At 43.3% G+C, this 23,283-nt stretch overlaps 1 protein-coding gene across 1 annotated transcript in view; it reads left to right on the top strand.

Moving 5' to 3' along the window:
* Positions 1 to 23,283, top strand: part of CLSTN2 (calsyntenin 2) — a 529,216-nt gene that overhangs the window by 476,910 nt on the left and 29,023 nt on the right. Inside the window, exon 9 of the mRNA XM_066601026.1 lies at positions 20,740 to 20,906. Within this exon, the coding sequence (XP_066457123.1) occupies positions 20,740 to 20,906 (167 nt within the window). The remainder of the gene's footprint in view (positions 1 to 20,739; positions 20,907 to 23,283) is intronic.

Here is a 23,283-nt window from a genome sequence, read left to right as displayed (position 1 = left end):
GCCCCAACAACATAGTGGCAGATTCCTTTTAAGTAGTCCTCTATGTATGTGCTGCCACTGATAAAATGCAAGTTTCTCCAAAACAACTGCACAGATCCCCACAGTAGACATATCACTGTAATCAATGTGCCTGTCATTACCTAGTGGTGTCCTCAGATAGGGGTGCAACACGATGGTGACAGAGTCTCTTTAAGGTTTCCATGCTTCTTGTAGAATTGAGCTAGCTCTTATGATAACAGAATACACAAACAAGAGCATTAGCAACAGGAATTATTTAAAGTAATTAATTCCCACATTCCTGACGCTATGGCTAATGAAGGTTCAGAGCAGTCATCCATCCTCGTATTGTTTTTATTTTTAACTGCAGCACTACCAAGGACATTTTAACAATTACACCATTCTGTTTTAGAAAAAAATACACAATGAATTAAGTTGCAGAGGAATAATATACATACATTTTCTTTCCAGGGAACTGACCAGTTTCCCCATTACATTGAAAAACAAGGTGGATGTTTAATTAAAAGTTTTATTTTATGTGATTTCTATGTTGTTACTTTCAGGTAATGAGACAGAGGAACTGCACTAAAAACTTGTAAATAGCTCTTCTTAAAAAGGAAGAAAAGGATTCACATGTTACACTTTAGGCCAATATCTTACGCCATGCAATAGCAAAAAAGAAGAAATATGAATAATGTAGGAAGCCTTGTAAACATTAATTAGATCATACAATTATTGCACTCAGCCAACCAATCAGCGTCACTGTTTGTACATTTATTCTGGCTCCTCCTCACAGAGGACACCAATCATACTCTTAGTCTGAAGGTATTCCTGGTCAATCTGAGGCTCCTGGTTCTGAATTTCATGTTTAAGGTCTTTCTTTATTGGTTCAAAGCCTGCAACCACACGTTTCATACCGATACGTGGCCCTTCATCAGCTTGCATGGATCCTACAAAGGACCGCTTCCCTATCTGAAACATTTTCTTGTATGCATTGTCCCAATATAGAAGAATATAGAACCTGTTTTTACAAACCATCCGGTTCCAATGATCACACCAACACTTGCAACAGTTCCATCTTGAGCCAACTGTCTCCAGATTCTTAAGGGATCATCCCAGCTGCATACAAATTGCCAAACTATCTATCTAGCTCCATTGATTGTGCCAACACTTCTAGTGGTTTTAGATATCCTGTCTGATATCTGACTACAGAAGGAGCTGTAAAATATTGGTTATTAGTTAACACAAAGCACAGTACTAGAGATGAGCGAGTATACTCGCTAAGGCACATTACTTGAGCGAGTAGTGCCTTAGCCGAGTATCACCCCGCTCATCTTTAAAGATTCGGGGTCCGGCGGGGGGCAGGGAGCGGCAGGGAAGAGCGAGGAGGAACGGAGGGGAGATCTCTCTCTCCCTCTCTCCCCCCGGCTCCCCCTCCCCCCCCCCCCTGCGCTCCCTGCCGCAACTCACCTGTCACCCGCACCGGCCCCCGAATCTTTACAGACGAGCGGGGAGATACTCGGCTAAGGCACTACTCGCTCGAGTAATGTGCCTTAGCGAGTATACTCGCTCATCTCTACACAGTACAGAACTAATGTGGACAGATCTGTTTCAAACTTTAAGCATTCATTGGCCCAGATTAGGTATCTGAAAAGTTATGTGAGTTGCTGTGGATATACCTTTAGTGGATTATGGATTCGGCAGAAATGCAGGAAGACATAAAGTAGGGTTAAAAAAAGATTTTAAAAATATGTCTACTTTTGATCTAAACCGTATATCATACTGTCTACAGATTGTGTGTGGCATTTTAGTTCAGTTCCATTTACTTCAATGGAACTGAGCTCCAATAGCATACACAATCCATGCACAGCTGTAGCACCGTTTGTGAAAGAAAGCAGCCATATCTTTCTAATCCTGTGCAACAACTTTAAATAATAATATTTTGGTGGCCTACTGGCACATCAGAGCTGACTATACAGGAATTTATTATTAAGTTTAATAGGGTTGACCATGTTTGAATAATATTTGTACTATTGTGTTTCCCAGAAATAAGACCCTGTTTTATATTAATTTTGCCCCAAAAGAGGCACTAGGTTTTATTTTTGGGGGATGTCTTATTATTCTTATATAGCAGGCTCATTCTGGGTCCCTCCTGCTGTTCTCTGGAGCTCCGGAGTCTTTCAGTCCTCGGCTGCTCATACAACAGCATTTCCCACTTCCAGGAAGTGATAGCTGTGATTGGTTTTTCGACCGCCACTCAGCCAATCAATGCAACACTCAATGAACCAATCACAGCAATTGCATTGGTTTATTGATTGCTGCATTGATTGGCTGAGCAGCGATCGAAGAACCAATCAACAGCTGTTGCATTGTCGAAGCAGGATTTATGAATTAGCTAGCCGCGGCCAATGACTGTTGATTGGCTGAGCAGTGATCGAAGAACCAATCCATGCAGTAGTTGAAGATCCAATCACGTCTGTCGTTCTGTGGAGGCGTGATTTCTGAATTATCTAGCTGTGGCCAGCCAATTAATAAATTCCGCCTCCATAATGCAATGGCTGTTGATTTGTTCTTCGACCGCTGCTCCACCAATCAATGCAGTGCTCGATGAACCAATGTAATGGCTGTGATTGGTTCCTCCTGTGCTGCATTGATTGGCTGAGCAGCAGTCCAAAAATAAATCACATCCTTTGCTTCCAGAAGGCAGGATTTATGAATCCCATAACCAGGAAGTGATGGTTGTGATTGGTTTTTCGACCGCTACTCAGCCAATCAATGCAGCACTCAATGAACCAATCACAGCAATCACATTGGTTTATTAACAGCTGCATTGATTGGCTGAGCAGGGATCGAAGAACCAATCAACAGCTGTCACATTGTGGAAGCAGGATTTATTAACTGCCTAGCCGCGGCCAGCCAGTTCATAAATCCCACCTCCACAACGCAAAGTCTGTTGATTGGCTGAGCAGCAGTCCAATAATAAATCACAGCCTTTGCTTCCAGAAGTCAGGATTTATGAAACCATAACCAGGAAGTGATGTTGTATGAGCAGCTGCAGACTGTTGTGGCCTTTGACAGCACCTCGTCCACTGTTTACGCAGGCAGTGGAGGGGCCTGGAAAAAAAAACTGGGGTGAACACTGAGATGATATACACATCCCGATCATAGAACACAATAGTCGAATCACTTTAATAATAAGTTGTATAAGTGTGTATACAGTAAGGGCTCGTTAACATTAGTGCTAGGGGTTACTGTCTTCCTAATCCATTCAGTTAGAGTCCTTGGTTTAGATATGGACAAGGGTAACATCTGCATGGTATTTGTATGCTATCCCCAAATTTGTTTCTTCTAGGTTTCCCATTTTCATCCCACTCATCAAAATCACATGCACCATATGGGTTTGATGAAAATGGGAAGCCTAGAAGAAACAAACTTGGGGAGAGGATACGAATACAATGCAAATGTTACCCTTGTTCATATCTATGTAGCTCCAGTGCTGCACTCTTGTGTTAAAGGGGGTTTATGGAACTTAAAAAATAATTTGCACACTTGAAATGGTGTAAAATAAAGAAAAATCTTTACTCACCTTCTCCAGTTGCTCCCCATCCAGCCCTGGGGTCCCTGTGACTGTTGGTTGCAACCTAAAAAAAAGCCAGGGGGGTGTCACACTATATATATTTTGCCACTTAGCCAATCACAGGCCAAGTGGGCATGAGAGAATCACTGCTGAAACCTATGATTGGCTTAGCGGTCATGTGCACAATGAACAGCATGTGACTGCCTACTGGGTTTTCTGGGTTCTGAGCTGCAGGTATCAGGGCTCCAGCTCTTGATACAGGCCCGCTGGAGTGGGCAAGCATATATTTTTTCTGTATTTTACACCATTTTAAGCCTGTACAGAAAATCCCTTTAAACACTGAGACACCATGCTGTGCATTGGCTATTTACTTTTATAAGCATATTTATTGGAAAATCCAAATGATATGTGTATATATATATATACATCTAACAGAGGTAGCATAAGATAAAATATTTATCCTACACAACATTGCTTTAATAGGAATTACTTGAACTATTTCCTTAAATTAGATTTATTTATTTGTTCTTCAGATTATATTTGGTTATATGATTGTAGCTGCAGATCCATTAAAATATTAATGGCACAACACTCTCTTGTATATACTGTATAAGTAGTAGCAATATAAAACAACAATAGTGGCTTTATTTATCTTTCCTATGACTTATTGCAATGCAGTGATGCCTTGATGTAGTTTTTGTAGTCTGAGAGTACACATAAATAAATAACCCATCTGCAGGGTATAAAAGTAAATGTACCCTTCACACAGCTGTTCATCTCTGTTTACCATTCCTAGGTGGCTACTATAACATTGACTTTAAATGTGTATTTATGTTTTAAATAAGTACAAAACAAAGATTACTAAAATCTATCCCCGCATAATTAGGACATTCTGTCTCATGCTTAACTACAAAAAAAACCTGCAGCGTCTCTTTATTGTATTAAGTTATGTACAGCATCCAGAGGGTAAGCAAAAACACACCATATTGTTTATGCTCATTGATGAAGACGAGAAGGGGAGAGGGAGATGGAGGTGGAATTTGCTTAATAATTAGCTCTGTTACTAAACTTGACCTTGAGAAACTAGACTAATACACCTTGAAAGGCTTGGTGGCTGCATAAATAGGAAGAAAGTGTTATTCAGAAGTAGATAAAAGATATTCTACTGCTCCATTCACAAACACTGCAAGCAGGTAAAATGCAATCTGCATTAATGTAAAGCCTTGCATGAAAAGCACATATATACATTGTATCAGGGAATGGTGTCAATAGAAATTGTCTTATATAATTTTAGCACTAGAATACTTCCATTACACATAGAGCGATCCAATAATAATCCTCAGTGCTGTAGTTTTCTTGGGCATTAAAGGGGTTCTGCCAACATTCAGATTTATCCTTCTGATTGTTGATGGTCTGATTATTTGGACGCCTACTAACCACAAAAATGAGTGTCCAGAAAGTTAACCTTCCAGTTGGTTGGCGTCCGACTACTGGAACCCCAACCAATCACAAGAACAGGTGTCTTAAAGTTCTCCAGGTGAATAGAGTGGTGGTTGAGCATTTATTTCAATAGGGCTGCCAGACATAGTCAAGATCAGTCTCTCGGCTTTTTTTGGCAGTCCCACTGAAAGAAATAGAGGGGTAGTGTGCATGCTTGACTGCTGCTTCATTCATACAGTGACCTTAGGGACCCATGTTCTTCGAATTGGTGAGGAACCTATTGTCAAATCACCACTGAGTAGAATGCTATCTTCTATTATGTGGTTAGGGGATAACATTCAATGTTCACACAACCTTTTTAAGCATTTATGTTCTAAGATATTTCAGGTGAACAGGACAAACCCTGTAGTTACTCACACTAGTCTAAAGTCCCAGATTACAATCTCCTAGTCCACGGTTAGCGTCACAGGTAGCTAGTAAACCTATTAGTATCTTTTTAGAGTGTGGGAGGCAACTACATTAAACAGGTGAAATCCACCCAAGTAAAGGGACAACATATAAGCTTCATGTTGATGCTGCCTCTGGTCAGATTCAATCTCAGGACTCAATTTCTAGCTGGTTAGAGTAGTGTCAACTCATATGGTGCCCCACAATAATTTAACATTTACACAGATCCATGTGAAAATATATTAATGCATTTGTCTTCGTGACATACATATATAACAAAAACAATTAACACAATCTGAGTTGTTTAACAGCTTACAAGTACTATAAGTCCTGACTGGTGCATTTAAGATATCAGCTGGAGGGGGGGCATCCTTTAACTAACCATAGGCCTCCAATGTGATCTTGGGGTGCCGCTGGTTATCCTGGTAGCCATTTGGCAGGGCTTAATAGGTGAATGTTAAAAATACAATATACTCAAATACTGAAGTATTGCAGTATAATATAGGAACAATAGCAAGTTTGCTTAAGGGGAAAACAAATGTAAAATTAAGTGAAATATTATTTTTTTAAAATGTAAAGAATATTAAAAATTCAAACTCTTTTTCCCATTTTCCCTAAAAAAACAATGTAAAACAATAAAAAATAAACATAACTTGGTATCATCACATCTGTAAAAACTGAACAGTAGAGATGAGCGAGCACCAAAATGCTCGGGTGCTCGTTACTTGAGTCGAACTTTCAGTGATGCTCGAGAGTTCGTTTCGAGTGAGGAACGACATTGAAGTCAATGGGCGACTCGAGCATTTTTGTATATCACCGATGCTCGCTAAGGTTTTCATTTGTGAAAACCTGGGAAATTCAAGAAAGTGATGGGAACGACACAGAAACAGATAGGGCAGGCGAGGGGCTACATGTTGGGCTGCATCTCAAGTTCCCAGGTCCCACTATTAAGCCACAATAGTGGCAAGAGTGAGACCCCCCCCCGCACTGTCAGCATAAAGATCGTTCTCCTGTTTTGCCGGCTCCATTGAATTCAATGGTCAGTGCTCGTTTAATCGAGACGAGTACCGCGTGGTGCTCGTCTCGAGTAACGAGCATCTCGAGCACCCTAATACTCGAACGAGCATCAAGCTCGGACGAGTATGCTCGCTCATCTCTACTGAACAGTTAAAAAAAATATTGCCAGAATTGTGGTTTTTGGTAACTCATTCTGCCAGTTGAATTCAATAGAATCTAATCAAAAAGTCGTATTTAAAAAAAAAAATGATAGCACTAAAATCTACAGCTCGCCCCAGCTTTTTTAAATGAAGTGTTTTAATTTTTTTTCTAAATAGTAAAACCTTTAAAAAAGCTATAATCATAGTACCATCTTAATGGCACTGACCTATAGAATAATAAAAGTAAATGTATAAATTGTACAGCACCATGAATGCCTCAAAAGCAAAATACTCAAAAATATGACTAGAGATGAGCGAACGTACTCGTCCGAGCTTGATATTCGTGCGAATATTAGGGTGTTCGGGATGCTCGTTACTCGTAACGAGCACCACGCGGTGTTCTGGTTACTTTCAGTTTCCTCTCTGAGACGTTAGCGCACTTTTCTGGCCAATTGAAAGACAGGGAAGGCATTACAACTTCCCCCTGTGACGTTCAAGCCCTATACCACCCCCCTGCTGTGAGTGGCTGGGGAGATCTGATGTCACCCGAGTATAAAAGTCGGCCCCTCCCGCGGCTCGCCACACATGCCTTGTGAGTTAGCTGAGGGAAAGTACTATCGTGCTGGTGCTGTTGTAGGGAGAGCGTTAGGAGTCAGTGTAGGCTTCAAGAACCCCAACGGTCCTTCTCAGGGCCACATCTACCTGTGTGCAGGCTGCTGCTAGCAGTGTTTTTTTTTTTTTTTCCTCAAAATCAGCAGTGCAGAGCATTACACCCGGCATTAGGGACAGAAGTGGTGTATAGGCAGGGAGAGTGTTAGGAGTGAGTGTAGCCTTCAAGAACCTCAACGGTCCTTTCTAGGGCCAAATTTAAGCGTGTGCAGTACTGTGCTGGCTGCTGTTAGCAGTGTTGCATATTTTTTTTTTTCTAAAAATCGTCTGTGCAGAGCATTGCACCCTCCATTGATACTACAGGGACAGAATTGTGTAGGCAGGGCCACAACACAGTTATTGTTCATTGAATATACGCAGTGGGTCCTTCCCTTTGCAAAAAAGGAAAAGAAATTATATTTGGCCTGCCTGTGTCAGTCCTAAGGTCTCCGTGTACGTGTGTGCTGCGTGGAGAACGTACAAAAATCAGACGCAACCAGCTACGGTTTACTGCAGGCTTGCGCCATTGTCTTTCCTGACTGGCAAATACCTGCTCTGCTAGAGTTAATAACTCTGCTACACTAAAGTTGTGTGTCACTTTTTCAGGGCCACACTACAGTTCTAAAAGTTATTGTTCATTGAATATACGCAGTGGGTCCTTCCCTTAGCAAAAAAGGAAAAGAAATTGTATTTGACCTGCCTGTGTCAGTCCTAAGGTCTCCGTGTACGTGTGTGCTGCGTGGAGAACGTACAAAAATCAGACGCAACCAGCTACGGTTTACTGCAGGCTTGCGCCATTGTCTTTCCTGACTGGCAAATACCTGCTCTGCTAGAGTTAATAACTCTGCTACACTAAAGTTGTGTGTCACTTTTTCAGGGCCACACTACAGTTCTAAAAGTTATTGTTCATTGAATATACGCAGTGGGTCCTTCCCTTTGCAAAAAAGGAAAAGAAATTGTATTTGGCCTGCCTGTGTCAGTCCTAAGGTCTCCGTGTACGTGTGTGCTGCGTGGACAACGTACAAAAATCAGACGCAACCAGCTACGGTTTACTGCAGGCTTGCGCCATTGTCTTTCCTGACTGGCAAATACCTGCTCTGCTAGAGTTAATAATTCTGCTACACTAAAGTTGTGTGTCACTTTTTCAGGGCCACACTACAGTTCTAAAAGTTATTGTTCATTGAATATGCGCAGTGGGTCCTTCCCTTTGCAAAAAAGGAAAAGAAATTGTATTTGGCCTGCCTGTGTCAGTCCTAAGGTCTCCGTGTACGTGTGTGCTGCGTGGACAACGTACAAAAATCAGACGCAACCAGCTATGCTTTTCGCAGGCTTGCGCCATTGTCTTTCCTGACTGGCAAATACCTGCTCTGCCAGAGTTAATAACTCTGCTACACTAAAGTTGTGTGACACTTTTTCAGGGCCACACCACAGTTATTAAACGTATTGTTCATTGAATATCCGCAGTGGGGCCCTCCCTTTGCAAAAAAGCGAATTCAATTAATTATATTTGGCCTGCCTGTGTCAGTCCTAAGGTCTCCGTGTACGTGTGTGCTGCGTGGACAACGTACAAAAATCAGACGCAACCAGCTACGGTTGAGTGCAGCCGTGGCCAATTTCTTTCCTGCCTGGGAAATCAAATCACTGGTAATACAGCATGCTGAGGGGTAGGGGTAGGCCTAGAGGATGTGGATGCGGCCGAGGACGCGGAGGGCCAAGTGAGGGTGTGGGCACAGGCCGAGCCAGTGCGGTGGCCAGGGGTAGAGGCAGGGCCAGACCGAATAATCCACCAACTGTTTCCCAAAGCGCCCCCTCGCGCCATGCCACCCTGCACAGGTCAAGGTGCTCTACGGTGTGGCAGTTTTTCACAGAGACGCCTGACGACCGACGAACAGTGGTGTGCAACCTTTGTCGCGCCAAGATCAGCTGGGGAGGCACCACCAACAGCATGCGCAGGCATATGATGGCCAAGCACCCCACAATGTGGGACGATGCCCGTTCACCGCCTCCGGTTTGCACCACTGCCTCTCCCCCTGTGCCCCAACCTGCCACTGAAATCCAACCCCCCTCTGAGGACACAGGCACTACCGTTTCCTGGCCTGCACCCACACCATCACCTCCGCTGTCCTCGGCCCCATCCAGCAATGGCTCTCAGCGCAGCGTCCAGACGTCGCTAGTGCCACAGTTTGAGCGCAAGCGCAAGTACGACGCCACGCACCCGCACGCTCAAGCGTTAAACGTGCACATTGCAAAATTGATGAGCCTACAGATGCTGCCGTATAGGCTTGTGGAAACGGAGGCTTTCAAAAGCATGATGGCGGCGGCTGCCCCGCGCTACTCGGTTCCCAGTCGCCACTACTTTTCCCGATGTGCCGTCTCAGCCCTGCACGACCACGTCTCCCGCAACATTGTACGCGCCCTCACCAACGCGGTTACTGCCAAGGTCCACTTAACAACGGACACGTGGACAAGCACAGGCAGGCAGGGCCACTATATCTTCCTGACGGCACATTGGGTGAATTTAGTGGAGGCTGGGACAGAGTCAGAGCCTGGGACCGCTCACGTCCTACCCACCCCCAGAATTGCGGGCCACAGCTCGGTGGTGGTATCTGCGGCAGTGTATGCTTCCTCCACTAAAGCACCTTCCTCCTCCTCCTCCTCCAACGCAACCTCTGTCTCGCAATCAAGATGTGTCAGCAGTACGTCGCCAGCAGTCGGTGTCACGCGGCGTGGCAGCACAGCGGTGGGCAAGCGTCAGCAGGCCGTGCTGAAACTACTCAGCTTAGGAGAGAAGAGGCACACGGCCCACGAACTGCTGCAGGGTCTGACAGAGCAGACCGACCGCTGGCTTGCGCCGCTGAGCCTCCAACCGGGCATGGTCGTGTGTGACAACGGCCGTAAGCTGGTGGCGGCTCTGCAGCTCGGCAGCCTCACGCACGTGCCATGCCTGGCCCATGTCTTTAATTTGGTGGTTCAGCGCTTTCTGAAAAGCTACCCCCACTTGTCATACCTGCTCGGAAAGGTGCGCCAGCTCTGCGCACATTTCCGCAAATCCCACACGCACGCTGCCACCCTGCGGACACTGCAACATAGGTTTAATCTGCCAGTGCACCGACTGCTGTGCGACGTGCCCACACAGTGGAACTCTACGCTCCACATGTTGGCCAGACTCTATGAGCAGCGTAGAGTTATAGTGGAATACCAACTCCAACTTGCGCGGCGCAGTGGGAGTCAGCCTCCTCAATTATTTACAGAAGAGTGGCCCTGGTTGGCAGCCATCTGTCAGGTCCTTGGAACATTTGAGGAGTCTACCCAGGTGGTGAGCGGCGATGCTGCAATCATTAGCGTCACCATTCCTCTGCTATGCATCTTGAAAAGTTCCCTGCAAAGCATAAAGGCAGACGCTTTGCGCTCGGAAACAGAGCCGGGGGAAGACAGTATGTCGCTGGATAGTCAGAGCACCCGCCTGTCTATATCTCAGCGCGTTGAGGAGGAGGAGCATGAGGAGGATGAGGAGGAGGGGGAAGAGACAGCTTGGCCCACTGCTGAGGGTACAGATGCTGCTGGGCTGTCATCCTTTCACCGTGTATGGCCTGAGGAGGAGGAAGAGGAGGAGGAGGAGGATCCTGAAAGTGATCTTCCTAGTGAGGACAGCCATGTGTTGCGTACAGGTACTCTGGCACACATGGCGGACTTCATGTTAGGATGCCTCTCTCGTGACCCTCGCGTTACACGCATTCTGGCCACTACAGATTACTGGGTGTACACACTGCTCGACCCACGGTATAAGGAGAACTTTTCCACTCTGATTCCCGAAGAGGAAAGGGGTTTGAGAGTGATGCTATACCACAGGGCGCTGGTGGACAAACTGATGGTAAACTTCCCATCCGACAGCGCTAGTGGCAGAAGGCGCAGTTCCGAGGGCCAGGTAGCAGGGGAGGCGCAGAGATCAGGCAGCATGTACAGCGCAGGCAGGGGAACATTCTCCAAGGCCTTTGCCAGCATTATGGCTCCCCAGCAAGACTGTGTCACCGCTCCCCAGTCAAGGCTGAGTCGGCGGGAGCACTGTAAAAGGATGGTGAGGGAGTACGTAGCAGATCGCACGGCCATCCTCCATGACGCCTCTGCCCCCTACAACTACTGGGTGTCGAAGCTGGACACGTGGCCTGAACTCGCGCTGTATGCCCTGGAGGTGCTTGCTTGTCCTGCGGCTAGCGTCTTGTCAGAGAGTGTGTTTAGTGTGGCTGGGGGAATCATCACGGATAAGCGTACCCACCTGTCAACCGACAGTGCCGACAGGCTTACACTCATCAAGATGAACAAAGCCTGGATTTCCCCAGACTTCTCTTCTCCACCAGCGGACAGCAGCGATACGTAAGCAATACGTAGGCTGCATCCGCGGATGGAAGCTACGTTCTCGCTCACCATCCAAAACGGGGACATTTCTGCTTCATCAATCTGTGTCTAATATTCCTCCTCCTCCTCCTGCTCCTCCTCCTGAAACCTCACGTAATCACGCTGAACGGGCAATTTTTCTTAGGGCCACAAGGCTCAGTCATATAATTTTTCTAAACAATTTTTATATGTTTCAATGCTCTTAAAAGCGTTGAAACTTTAACTTGAACCAATTTTTCGTTAAACTGGGCTGCCTCCAGGCCTAGTTACCACTTAAGCCACATTAACCAAAGCGATTAATGTGTTTCACCTGCCCTCTTGGTTGGCCATGGCCAATTTTTTGGATGTACATTAGTACTGTTGATACAGCAATTTTTGTGGGCCCTCGCGTACAGTGTAATCAAATGAATTTTTAGCCCACCTGCATTACAGCTGATGTTACATCCGCTGTGTTGGGCAATGCAATGGGATATTTTTATGTACCGCCGGTGGGTTCCAGGGAGCCACCCATGCTGTAGGTGCACACGGAGTTTAACCTACATCTGTCCACTTGTAAAGAACCCCAGTCTGACTGGGGCATGCAGTGTGGGCCGAAGCCCACCTGTATTAAGCACGACATTACTACCTCAGCTGTGTTGGGCAATGCAATGGGATATTTCTATGTACCGCCGATGGCTTCCTGGCACCCACCCATGCTGTGGGTCCACACAGGGAATTATAAATGCATCTGTTTCCACTTGTAAAGAACCCCAGTCTGACTGGGGCATGCAGTGTGGGCCGAAGCCCACCTGCATTAAACATGACATTACTACCTCAGCTGTGATGGGCACTGCAATGGGATATTTTTATGTACCGCTGGTGGGTTCCAGGGAGCCACCCATGCTGTAGGTGCACACGGAGTTTAACCTACATCTGTCCACTTGTAAAGAACCCCAGTCTGACTGGGGCATGCAGTGTGGGCCGAAGCCCAACTGCATTAAGCACGACATTACTACCTCAGCTGTGTTGGGCAATGCAATGGGATATTTTTATGTACCGCCGGTGGCTTCCTGGCACCCACCCATGCTGTCGGTCCACAGGGACTTCACAATAGGGAGTTGTACCTGCCTGTGTCTATGAATTAAAAACCGCGGTCTGACTGGGGCATGCAGACACCTTGACAGAATGAATAGTGTGTGGCACATAGGTTCCCCATTGCTATGCCCACGTGTGCAGCTCCTGATGGCGGTGGCACAGGATTCTATTTCTCATTGCTTCTGTACAGCATTGTGGGCTATCGCCCCGCCCCTTTTAAAGAGGGTCGCTGCCTAGCCGTGCCAACCCTCTGCAGTGTGTGCCTGCGGTTCCTCCTCATGGCAGACGCACTTCTAAATTGACATGAGTGTGGCGTGGCATGAGGGCAGCTGAAGGCTGCGCAGGGACACTTTGGTGTGCGCTGTGGGGGGGAGGGGGGGCGGTTGGGCAGCATGTAAGCCAGGAGAAGTGGCAGTGGAGTGTCATGCAGGTAGTGATTGTGCTTTGTTGGAGGTAGTGTGGTGCTTAGCTAAGGTATGCATTGCTAATGAGGGCTTTTCAGAAGTAAAAGTTTTTGGGAGGGGGGTGGGACCACTCTTGCCGCTATTGTGGCTTAATAGTGGGACCTGTGAACTTGAGATGCAGCCCAACATGTAGCCCCTCGCCTGCCCTGTCCATTGCTGTGTCGTTCCCATCACTTTCTTGAATTGCCCAGATTTTCACACAAGGAAACCTTAGCGAGCATCGGCGAAATACAAAAATGCTCGGGTCGCCCATTGACTTCAATGGGGTTCGTCACTCGAAACGAACCCTCGAGCATCGCGAAAAGTTCGTCCCGAATAACGAGCACCCGAGCATTTTGGTGCTCGCTCATCTCTAAATATGACACAATTTTGTTTTGTTTTTTCATTTCACCCGACTTAAACATTTTTAAAAGTTTTTGAGTACATTGTATAGTACATTAAATAGTACCATTAAATATTCAACTCATCCCACAAAAAACAAGCCATCATATGGCTTTGTCAATGGAAAAATAGAAAAGGACTGGCTGCAGGTAAGGCTGAAAAAAATTAAAAAGAAAAACCCCAAAATGGCTAATAGATAAAGGGTTAAAGGTAATTTGTGTTTTAAATACATCATCTCAGTCATGTATATTTGTGAATACACAGATTGTATACAGTACTACACATGTCAGCACTGTGTGCAGAGAGGCTGTATGCAGCCCATGGAGTGTCTACTACTTTATAAGGCATGGTGCAGACCACATCATTATGCGGTGTTGAAAAACCACATGCAAAATACATGTGGTGTTTGTCAAGGTTTAACAGCAGTTGTGGAAATGCATGTTGAAAATCCCAGTCATGGTAAAACAAACCAGCAAATAATTGCCTTTATTTAAGACAATATTTTACAATAAGACCTTAACAGTGCACATACTTCTGAGGCTACATTCACACTAGTGTTTTTTGGACTGTTCCAAATTTATTAACGAATATTAGAAAATGGAAAGCATCCATTTTTTTAGCATTTAAAAGGTGCTGGTGGTTGTTCTTCAATAAATGTGACTCAGTGGTTAACACTTTCGCCTTGTAATACTGGGGCTCTATGTTCAAATCTCATCAAGGGCAACATCAACTTTGAAAAACTCCATAAAGACATCAACCTTGGTCAGATTTGATCCTAAAACTTCTGAACTGCAATAAGCAGTGCTGAGAACTTAGCCCCCATACTTTGTAACACTGGGGTTCACATCATGGACATCTGGATGGAGGTCGTATGTTCTCATTGTGTTTATTCTTCTTTTTCTTTTTTGAGCAAGTTGGCTCAGTTAGTAACACTATTGCCTTGCGTCACTGGAGTTGTAGGTTCAAATCTGACCAAGGGTGATTTCGTGTATTGGCTTTTTATGGTCTCTGTGTGTTTACTCTTCTTGCTCTTCTATTTCTCTAGCAATGAAAGAACAATCTGTTGTTAACACTGTAGCCCTGCAGAGCTAGAGTTATATGTTCAAATCTAATCAAGGGTGATGGCTGTATGGAGTTTTTCAAATTTAATGTTGCCCTTAATGAGATTTAAACCCAGGACCTCAGCATTGCAAGAAAAAGTGGAAACCACTGAGCCACATTCATTGTAGAGGTTCCATCACCAGAAATGAAAAATAGATTGTCTTCAAACCCCATCCGCCTCCTATTGTGTACAATTCAATAAAAAAAAGGATACATCTGTATTCCGTTTCCGAAACAAAGGTGCAGCAGTTTGCACTTTTGATCCAATGAGTAAAACAGAAGGGAGACGGAAGACACAGAAGCAGATTGAAACTGAAGACCTTCCGCTTAAATGCATTTCTATGGGCTTCATAATGGAAAAGTTTTCTTTCCGTTTGGCTGTTCCCATGACATATCAGCAAACTTGACCAAATTATTCTTTTCACTGCATTTGCTTCAAAAATAGGTCTTGAAATTTGGTGCAAATTACATGGCAGAAATGCATCAGAGTTTGGTGCATTTTCTGACAAGGTTTAGGTCTAACCACATTAGTAAATCTGACCTATTTTGTTCATTTTTACAAAGAGGTGTAAAAATGCTTTCAGTGCTCAGACGATTCAGCACCATGGACAAGGCTGAGGAAAGCTGTAACTGGTAACCAGCCACGGACATTTACTATGTAAAATGTCAGATTACAGCTAATATCATTGGCATTTTAAAACGTTTTGTAGGGTTTATTAATAATGGTCTTTCCTACTCTAGTCTTAGGCTGAAGTATGTTGCATTAAAATGTGCCAAATTTATTAAGAGGTCTGAGAGTATACATAATTAACCCATTTGGACACACTTCTTTATAAATTTGGCACGTTGGGCTTCCTTAAGTCAGAAGATAATATCTACACCAGGTTTTTGTGCCATTTTCTGGCTTAAGACTTAATAAATGTGGTCTAAACATTCCTTACTCAATGAGAATCAGAAAGCTCACATGGCATGTGCATTAAGCACTCCTTTACCCAACTGCCGCTGTTCACATGTGTGGCGGGCACTGGCAAAAGAGACAGATTGGCTAGTGTTGGTGGTTACAGTTGCAAAGAGAGATCATCTTCATGCATGCCAAGTAACTGTCGTACATAAATTGAAAGGTCCCAATAAAAATAAAAGCCTTATGTACTGTTATTGATTTGAATCATTTGTTTTTGACAATCTGAATATTCTTGATGTCATGTGGTTTACAGGTGAGGCATGTTTTTACTTATCTGGCTAAACTCTCAAAATACGCAGATGTGGACAGTTGAAAATCCTCACCAACTACACTAGACCCTACTTTACCCTGAACAAAAATGTATGTCTAGCGCATGATATTATAGTGATGCATAATTGGCCCCGTCTTTTTTGACAATACCATGACCAATGTGGTGTATGTGGAGATTTTACACACATTTGTAAATCAATTGGATGATGAGGAAATTAGCATCAGCTGCATTCAATTAGATGGGGCAACCTTCCATGTCTCCAATGTGACCATAACTAAGACCTGAACACTTTTTGGGGATCAAATCATTTTTAAGGGACTTTAGCCACCTCAGTAACCTGATTTTAACCCATCCTATTCTTTTCTTGTGGTGCCCTGCTGATGGGGAAAGTTTACTGTAATAAGCCATGAGCTGTCGAGGAATTGAAAAGAAAAATTGCGCAAGAAATGAATGCATATGTTCAATACGGAATGTCAGTATGTGAAACAATATAGAATGTCAGATTTAAGTGTGCTTGACCAAAAACATAGAACACTTACAGCAGATGTTATAAGGGGGTCTTGTTCTCATTGAGTAAGGAACGCTTGGACCAAATTTCATTAAAATGTGTTCACCACTCTGGAAGTTATAGCCTCTATTGAGAGGAATACTTTGATGTCAATATATTTTTATCTCATCTACCAACTGCTTTAACAAAAACAGGGGTTATGGCTAAACAGTTGCTATATACAGTATATACGTGTATGGATGCCTCCTTCCTTACCTTTTCACCTGTTCTGAGTTATCCTAAGATAGGTGGAACAAGATGACCGCCTTTGAAAGAAAGAAAATCTTGGGTTATTCGCAATGCCCGACACATGCCTGGACATATGGATTCCAGTTTCTTTCCAAAAATAGAGGTTTGCACAATAGGCTGTAACTACCAGTTGAGGCTGTAGCAAATGTCTTGATAAATCAAACAAAAAGTTTTAGAAATGAGGCAATTAATATTTGACCTCTATCATGTTAATAAACAATGTCTCCTATCTTCACCCACATTACAAGGCAAAAGGCTTTCCTGATTTCACAAGAAGGGATCTAATTTCATCCTTGCCTAATAAAGTGCGGCTCATTAAAGGGGTTTTCCTGCAGCTTAAAACTGCTTCACAACCACTCTGTCCTTCCTCGTTGCTGCTAACCAGGACATGTGAGTGCTGCAGCCAATCACTGGCTATAGAAGGTCACTGCTGTGGCCTGTGATTGGCTGCAGCAGTCACATGTCCTGGACCGCAGCAACTAGGAATGACAGAATGGTTGTAGGCTATTTAAGAAGTTGGAAAATCCCTTTTAACTAAGCTGCAATATGATCAAGCATATGGAACACGATGAGATAACTCCCTATCTGAAAAGCTGTATAACATGTTGTTAAATAAAGAGACATCCTATCTTGTCGCATAACTATAAACAACTATACACTAATGAAATAATGTAAAATTAGCAATAAATATATTCTATCTAGTAGAGTGTAAGTTATAATATGATAAAGGAGTAAAGAGTATAAGCCAAATAGTCAAACTACAAGCTGACAGAAGAGCAACAGAAGATGAATTCCTGGAATATCATATTTTTTAGCTATGGAAAAAAGAGAGAAAAATCAAAGCAAAAAAGAAGTACAGCCCAGATTATCAGACATTGTGAATTATTAGATGTCAGACTAAAGGAATTGCACTGTACGCAGATTTGTACTAGGAGAACAGATACTTCATTTAAAAGTATCATGCTGGCTCAACAGTATAACCCTTAGCAGAAAAGCAATGGCTTTAACAAGGCAAGGCAAAGCTTTACTTAAAAGATGTGATATAGTAGAGCAAGTATTTATTCTCTTATACCACTGACATTGGAATCATTATCATCAAATAAATCATCCAACTCTTTATTAAATGGACTTATCACAACTATAGGACTTCTTGGCTCAACAGAATTTCCAATAATCAAACTGACAAGAGCCAAAAATATTCTCATAGAATTTGGACACTAATCTTCAGCACTGAGGAGATTGTTCGTAATTAGAGATGAGCGAGCACCAAAATGCTCAGGTGCTCGTTACTCGAGTCAAACTTCCCGCAATGCTCGAGGGTTCGTTTCAAGTAATTAACCCCATTGAAGTCAATGGGCGACTCGAGCATTTTTGTATATCGCCGATGCTCGCTAAGGTTTTCATTTGTGAAAATCTGGGAAATTCAAGAAAGTGATGGGAACGACACAGAAACGGATAGGGCAGGTGAGGGGCTACATGTTGGGCTGCATCTCAAGTTCCCAGGTCCCACTATTAAGCCACAATAGCGGCAAGAGTGCCCCCCCCAACAATTTTTACTTCTGAAAAACCCTCATTAGCAAGGCATACCTTAGCTAAGCACCACACTACCTCCAACAAAGCACAATCACTGCCTGCATGACACTCCGCTGCCACTTCTCCTGGGTAATATGCTGCCCAACCGCCCCACACAACCCAGCGTCTGCTGCACACACAAAAGTGTCACTGCGCTCCCTTCAGCTGCCCCCATGCCACACGCTCACTTCATAGCCACACCACCCTCATGTCAATTTATAATTGCCTCTGTGATGAGGAGGAACCGGAGGCACACACTGCAGAGTGTTGGCAGGGCCAGTGCAGCCAGAAAAAATTATGCGCAAGGCTGGTTATTAATGAGCGACTACTACCCCCAGCGACACGCAGTAAACTGAAGACGGTCACAGGCAGTCCAAATATAGTATTTTTTTCCAATTTTTGGGAAAAAACCCACTGCCTATATAGCCTGTATATGGATTTCCCTGTTGGAGGATGACTGTGGTTATTCAAAGCACAGTGCAGCCAGAAAAAAATATGCGCAAGGCTGGGTATTAATGAGCAACTACTACCCCCAGCAGACACGCAGTAAACTGAAGATGGTCACAGGCAGCCCAAATATAGTATTTTTTTCCAATTTTTGGGAAAAAGCCCACTGCCTATATAGCCAGTATATCTCTTTCCCTGTACCACTTTACCTGCCTCACCAGTACTGCCCCTATACTCAGTAAAATGACTGCAGACTGAGGACGCTATGGTCTGCATGCCCGATATACAAAAAAAAAAATTTTGGAAAACTGCTAAAAGCAGCCTCAACAGTACTGCACACGGTCGGATGTGGCCCTAAGAAGGACCGTTGGGTTTCTTGAAGATGAAGATAACAGCCTAACACTCTCCCTATAGCAGCTACAGCAGGACGGCACTTTCCCTAATGTCTCTCAGCATGCATCTGTGGCGAGCCGCGGCCGGCCCCAGTTTCTATACTCGGGTGTCACCTGATCTCCCCAGCCACTCACTGCAGGGGGTTGGGATAGGGCTGGAACTTCACAGGAGGAAGTTGTAATGCCTTCCCTGTGTTTCTATTGGCCAGAAAACGGCGCAAAATTTTCTTTGAAGAAAGTGGAAGTGACTCGAACACCGCGTGGTGCTCGTCTCGAGTAACGAGCATCTCGAGTACCCTAATACTCGAACGAGCATCAAGCTCGGACGAGTACGCTCGCTCATCTCTATTCGTAATACACAAAGATACTTTGATGTTGGAAGAAAGTCTACAATTAAAGCAGATCCAATATTTTCTTAATGGCTAGCTTTGTTGTAATGACAGTATTCATTTATAATTAGGAAAGTTCTCATAATGCCATACATATTAGTTAAAGACAAACAGATGTTTGCATTAATGTGGTGTTACAGACTAGAACACCTGTCATCTCTGTTTAATATAATGAATGATATATTTAATATAAGCCTATTATTTATAGCAATACATCTAATCCTTTCATGTTAGTATAGGGGGCACAAGAGTTCTATGAGGGGTTACTTGAGTACACACCAAATTTTACCATAGGACATTCACTAAGAATATATGCATGAGCCTTCAGCCTAGAAATACAGTGGTGTATGAGAAAGGAATATGCTATTGCATGGATAGGGAGATTCACTATTGTATTTACAGTTTTAATAAAGCTGCTTGAAAAACCTGGTTGGACCTTTTGAGGCCGTCCCACAGAATGTATGTCCATACTATACAACGGTACAGATATGTCCTTCCTTTCCTTTACTCTTGGCTCAACATATTCCAAGATATGAGGTGCAAGAGGACCAACTATAAAAAACATGATTTCTTGATACTCTGTTGGGAGATATATATGCTTCAAAATTGTCTATGTGGCCACCTAGTGGTTGTCATGTGACTTACAGCCTGTCAATGGTATTGCTAGCTTGTCACAATATTGTACTGAATGCATATTGTAAGAAATTGGAGTTCTTAAAAACAATTGTGGTAACTTAAGGGTAGATACATCTGTATACAGCTTCAAATGTCTGCTATTAGAAATTTATCATATAAAGTGATGGTATAGTGTTTAAAAACATAATAAATCACTTGAAGGACATATATTCAATAACAAAAATAACTTTTATGGTGCTATTTATTTTAACATAGGTTTTCTACCCAAAATATTTTTTTTTTTAATTACCATATATCAGTGAATCTGAAGTTATAGTCATAACAAAAGTTGGTTATTAATTGTATTTGTTGTACTCAGAAATTATTGGTATTTATCTGCTTTGTTGTAGTTGCAACTTTTAAAAAAGGGACAAAAAGAAGTGTTAAATCTGAGTGGCTGAAAAACTAATGCTAAATTAGTTATTTATGGTCAATTCATTACAAAGTACAACGTTTTTGAGAAACTCTTTAAAGAGGCTTTCCATTGGGACAATTCCTACTTGTTAGATGCTATACATAAAAAGGAAATTCAGTGTACTGTGTTTTTTTTCTTGACAGGTGGTGAAATCACAAAGCCAAAATTTACCCAGTACTTTCGTGGGAGCATAGCTGGACTTACTCTGCGCCCTGGGAAGATAGAAAGTCGCAAAGTGATCTCTTGCTTGCAGGCCTGTAAAGAAGGGCTGGATATCAATTCACTGGACAACCTTGGACAAGGTGTAAAGGTAATGAAAATAATGAAAATTAATGTTAACGCTATTAGTAAAGTTTCAAAATGGTGTCTTGTATGTTTTAGCAGTCTGAGCGCTGCATACCAAGGCACTATATTACAGAACTACAAATGTCCTATGCCTTTATACACTACATGTTCACTGCATTAGGTACACCTAATCAATAGTGAATTGGTCCACCTTTTTGGGTTATCATGACTTTCAGACATCAGGGAACAGATTTCACAAGGACTATTAAATGATTGTGATATGATGAATTCCACAGTCCTAGGCCATGCCAGGAAAATGAACCCCAGACTATAACATCCCCACTACTGGCCTGTTAAACTACAACAGTGCACCTATGGCATACAGCTTCATGCTGTGTACACCAAATGTGGACCTCGTCATCCCTATGGTTCAGCAGGAAACGGTACTTGCCACTCACTATTACCCTTTGCTATGTGTCCAACATTCATTGATGTCTTTTCTTGGCTCATGTAAGTCATTCTTTGTGATGATCCGGAGTCATCAGGGGCTCCTTTGTTGGTCTTTGGCTATTGAACCCCAGTCAATGCAAGATCTGTTATACTACTGGGTCATTGGGTCTACTGTGGCAGGTTGTTGCTGAGAAACCAGAAGTGCCAACCAACGCTGGCCTCTAGAATCAACTACACGTGGCCTGCCACTATGTGATCTTCTATTAGATGTTAGTTCATGGTTCAACCAATTTTGGCACATTCTTGATACCGTGGTTCAGCAACAGCCAACAAATGTGACTGTTTCAGAAATACTGGCAGTATACCTCTAGACACCAACAATCTGACCGCAGTCAAACTGACAGCTATTCCTAATGCAGTTATGATATGTATAATGTTATTGTTATAATGACTCAATTTATGTCATTCCTACTTATACAACAGCTGAATTGTTACGCAATATCTAAACTTGGTAAAAATAATTCCAGAACTGTGTGATATGTAATAACAGTACTTCACATTTTAATTGATCCATCTTGGATGATCTTGTTTAGAACTTAACACCCTTCTTGGCCTCAGAAAGATCCGCAAGACTCAAAAGTAAACAGAGTTAAAATAAAAGTTTTCTACATAAAGTTGTTGAATATTTAACATCTTCTATAGCGCAGTTAATCAAATTGAACAGGTTGGTGCATCTTATATGGATCATTATCCAGTTAGATAAAACTGACCTTCAAGCTCTACAAGCTCAAGGAATAAGTGAGAGAAAGCTTTTTACAGCTCAAAAAATGCAATGAAGTACTAATATGTGAAAATGATGTAGTCACTGCCTAATTATGCCCAAATTCTATTTTGCTAATTCAGTTTTAACCAAAGCCTGGCTGGGATTTTAAATCAGCCGTGGTTTTAAAAAGAACACACAGGCCCACTAGCTGTCCATACATGCTGTGCAAAGTCAGATTAGCATCCATCGGACTGACCCTTTGCAAGTGAATGGTGCATCACTGCAACTGCCACAGCAGCCGGGTGGTGAGGGGCACTGCTATGTGGGCAAATCAGTGAAGGGTATACAGCAGTAAATCACCTCTGAAGCCCCTTTATTCTCAAGATTAATAGGGGTCCCAGTGGTCGGAGCCCTCTAACCATAGTGCTTACATGCCCTAGTGATTTACCACCACTTTAAAAGATGGGAATACGCCTTTAAGAAGACAAGTATATTGTTCAGTACATTCTGTTAGGAAAACTATATTTTTCAGCATGTCCTGAAGGTCTACAGCTCTCTGAGTCTGTTGGAAGTTACAGTTTCCTAAGTAGGGGGAAGGAATAAAGGTAATTTGTGAATTGATTTATTTTAATTACCTAGTAGTAGAGGGAAGTCAGTGGATAACTACAGTCTGGCCTTCGTCTTACATCTTACTGTATCTGACTTTCTTCCGCTGTATGAGCCAATTTGCTACATCGCTGCCACTCAGGATGAAGGAAGTGGGTTGGTGGTCAGGATATGTGCTCAACAGTGCTGGGACCTTGTTGGTAAATGCATCCAAAGGACAGTGCTGGTAATTATTGCACCTGCAGTAAAAAATTCTTTTTACTATTTACTGCTGGGATCTTGCTCTCTGAAAGGCATAAGCTGACTCTTCCCCTCTGCGCTTGCTCTCACGGTACAGTATGTCACGGCAGGGGGACATCCGCTTTACAGCCTATGGATTAGAGAGAGCAAGATCCTCTCAGTAAGTAGTAAAGACAGTTTCCTGCTGCAGGTGTGCAAGAGCAGTATTACTAAGGGGGGGCCACATGGGAGATAGCTATTACTAAGCAGGGACCACAGGGGAGAGCACTATTACTAAGCACAGGCCACAGGGGAGAGCATTATTACTAAGCAGGGGCCACAGGGGAGATTACTATTACTAAGC

The sequence above is a fragment of the Eleutherodactylus coqui genome, chromosome 1 (assembly GCF_035609145.1).
Source record: "Eleutherodactylus coqui strain aEleCoq1 chromosome 1, aEleCoq1.hap1, whole genome shotgun sequence".
NCBI lineage: Eukaryota > Metazoa > Chordata > Amphibia > Anura > Eleutherodactylidae > Eleutherodactylus > Eleutherodactylus coqui.
This window is presented reverse-complemented; position numbering and strand designations above follow the sequence as displayed.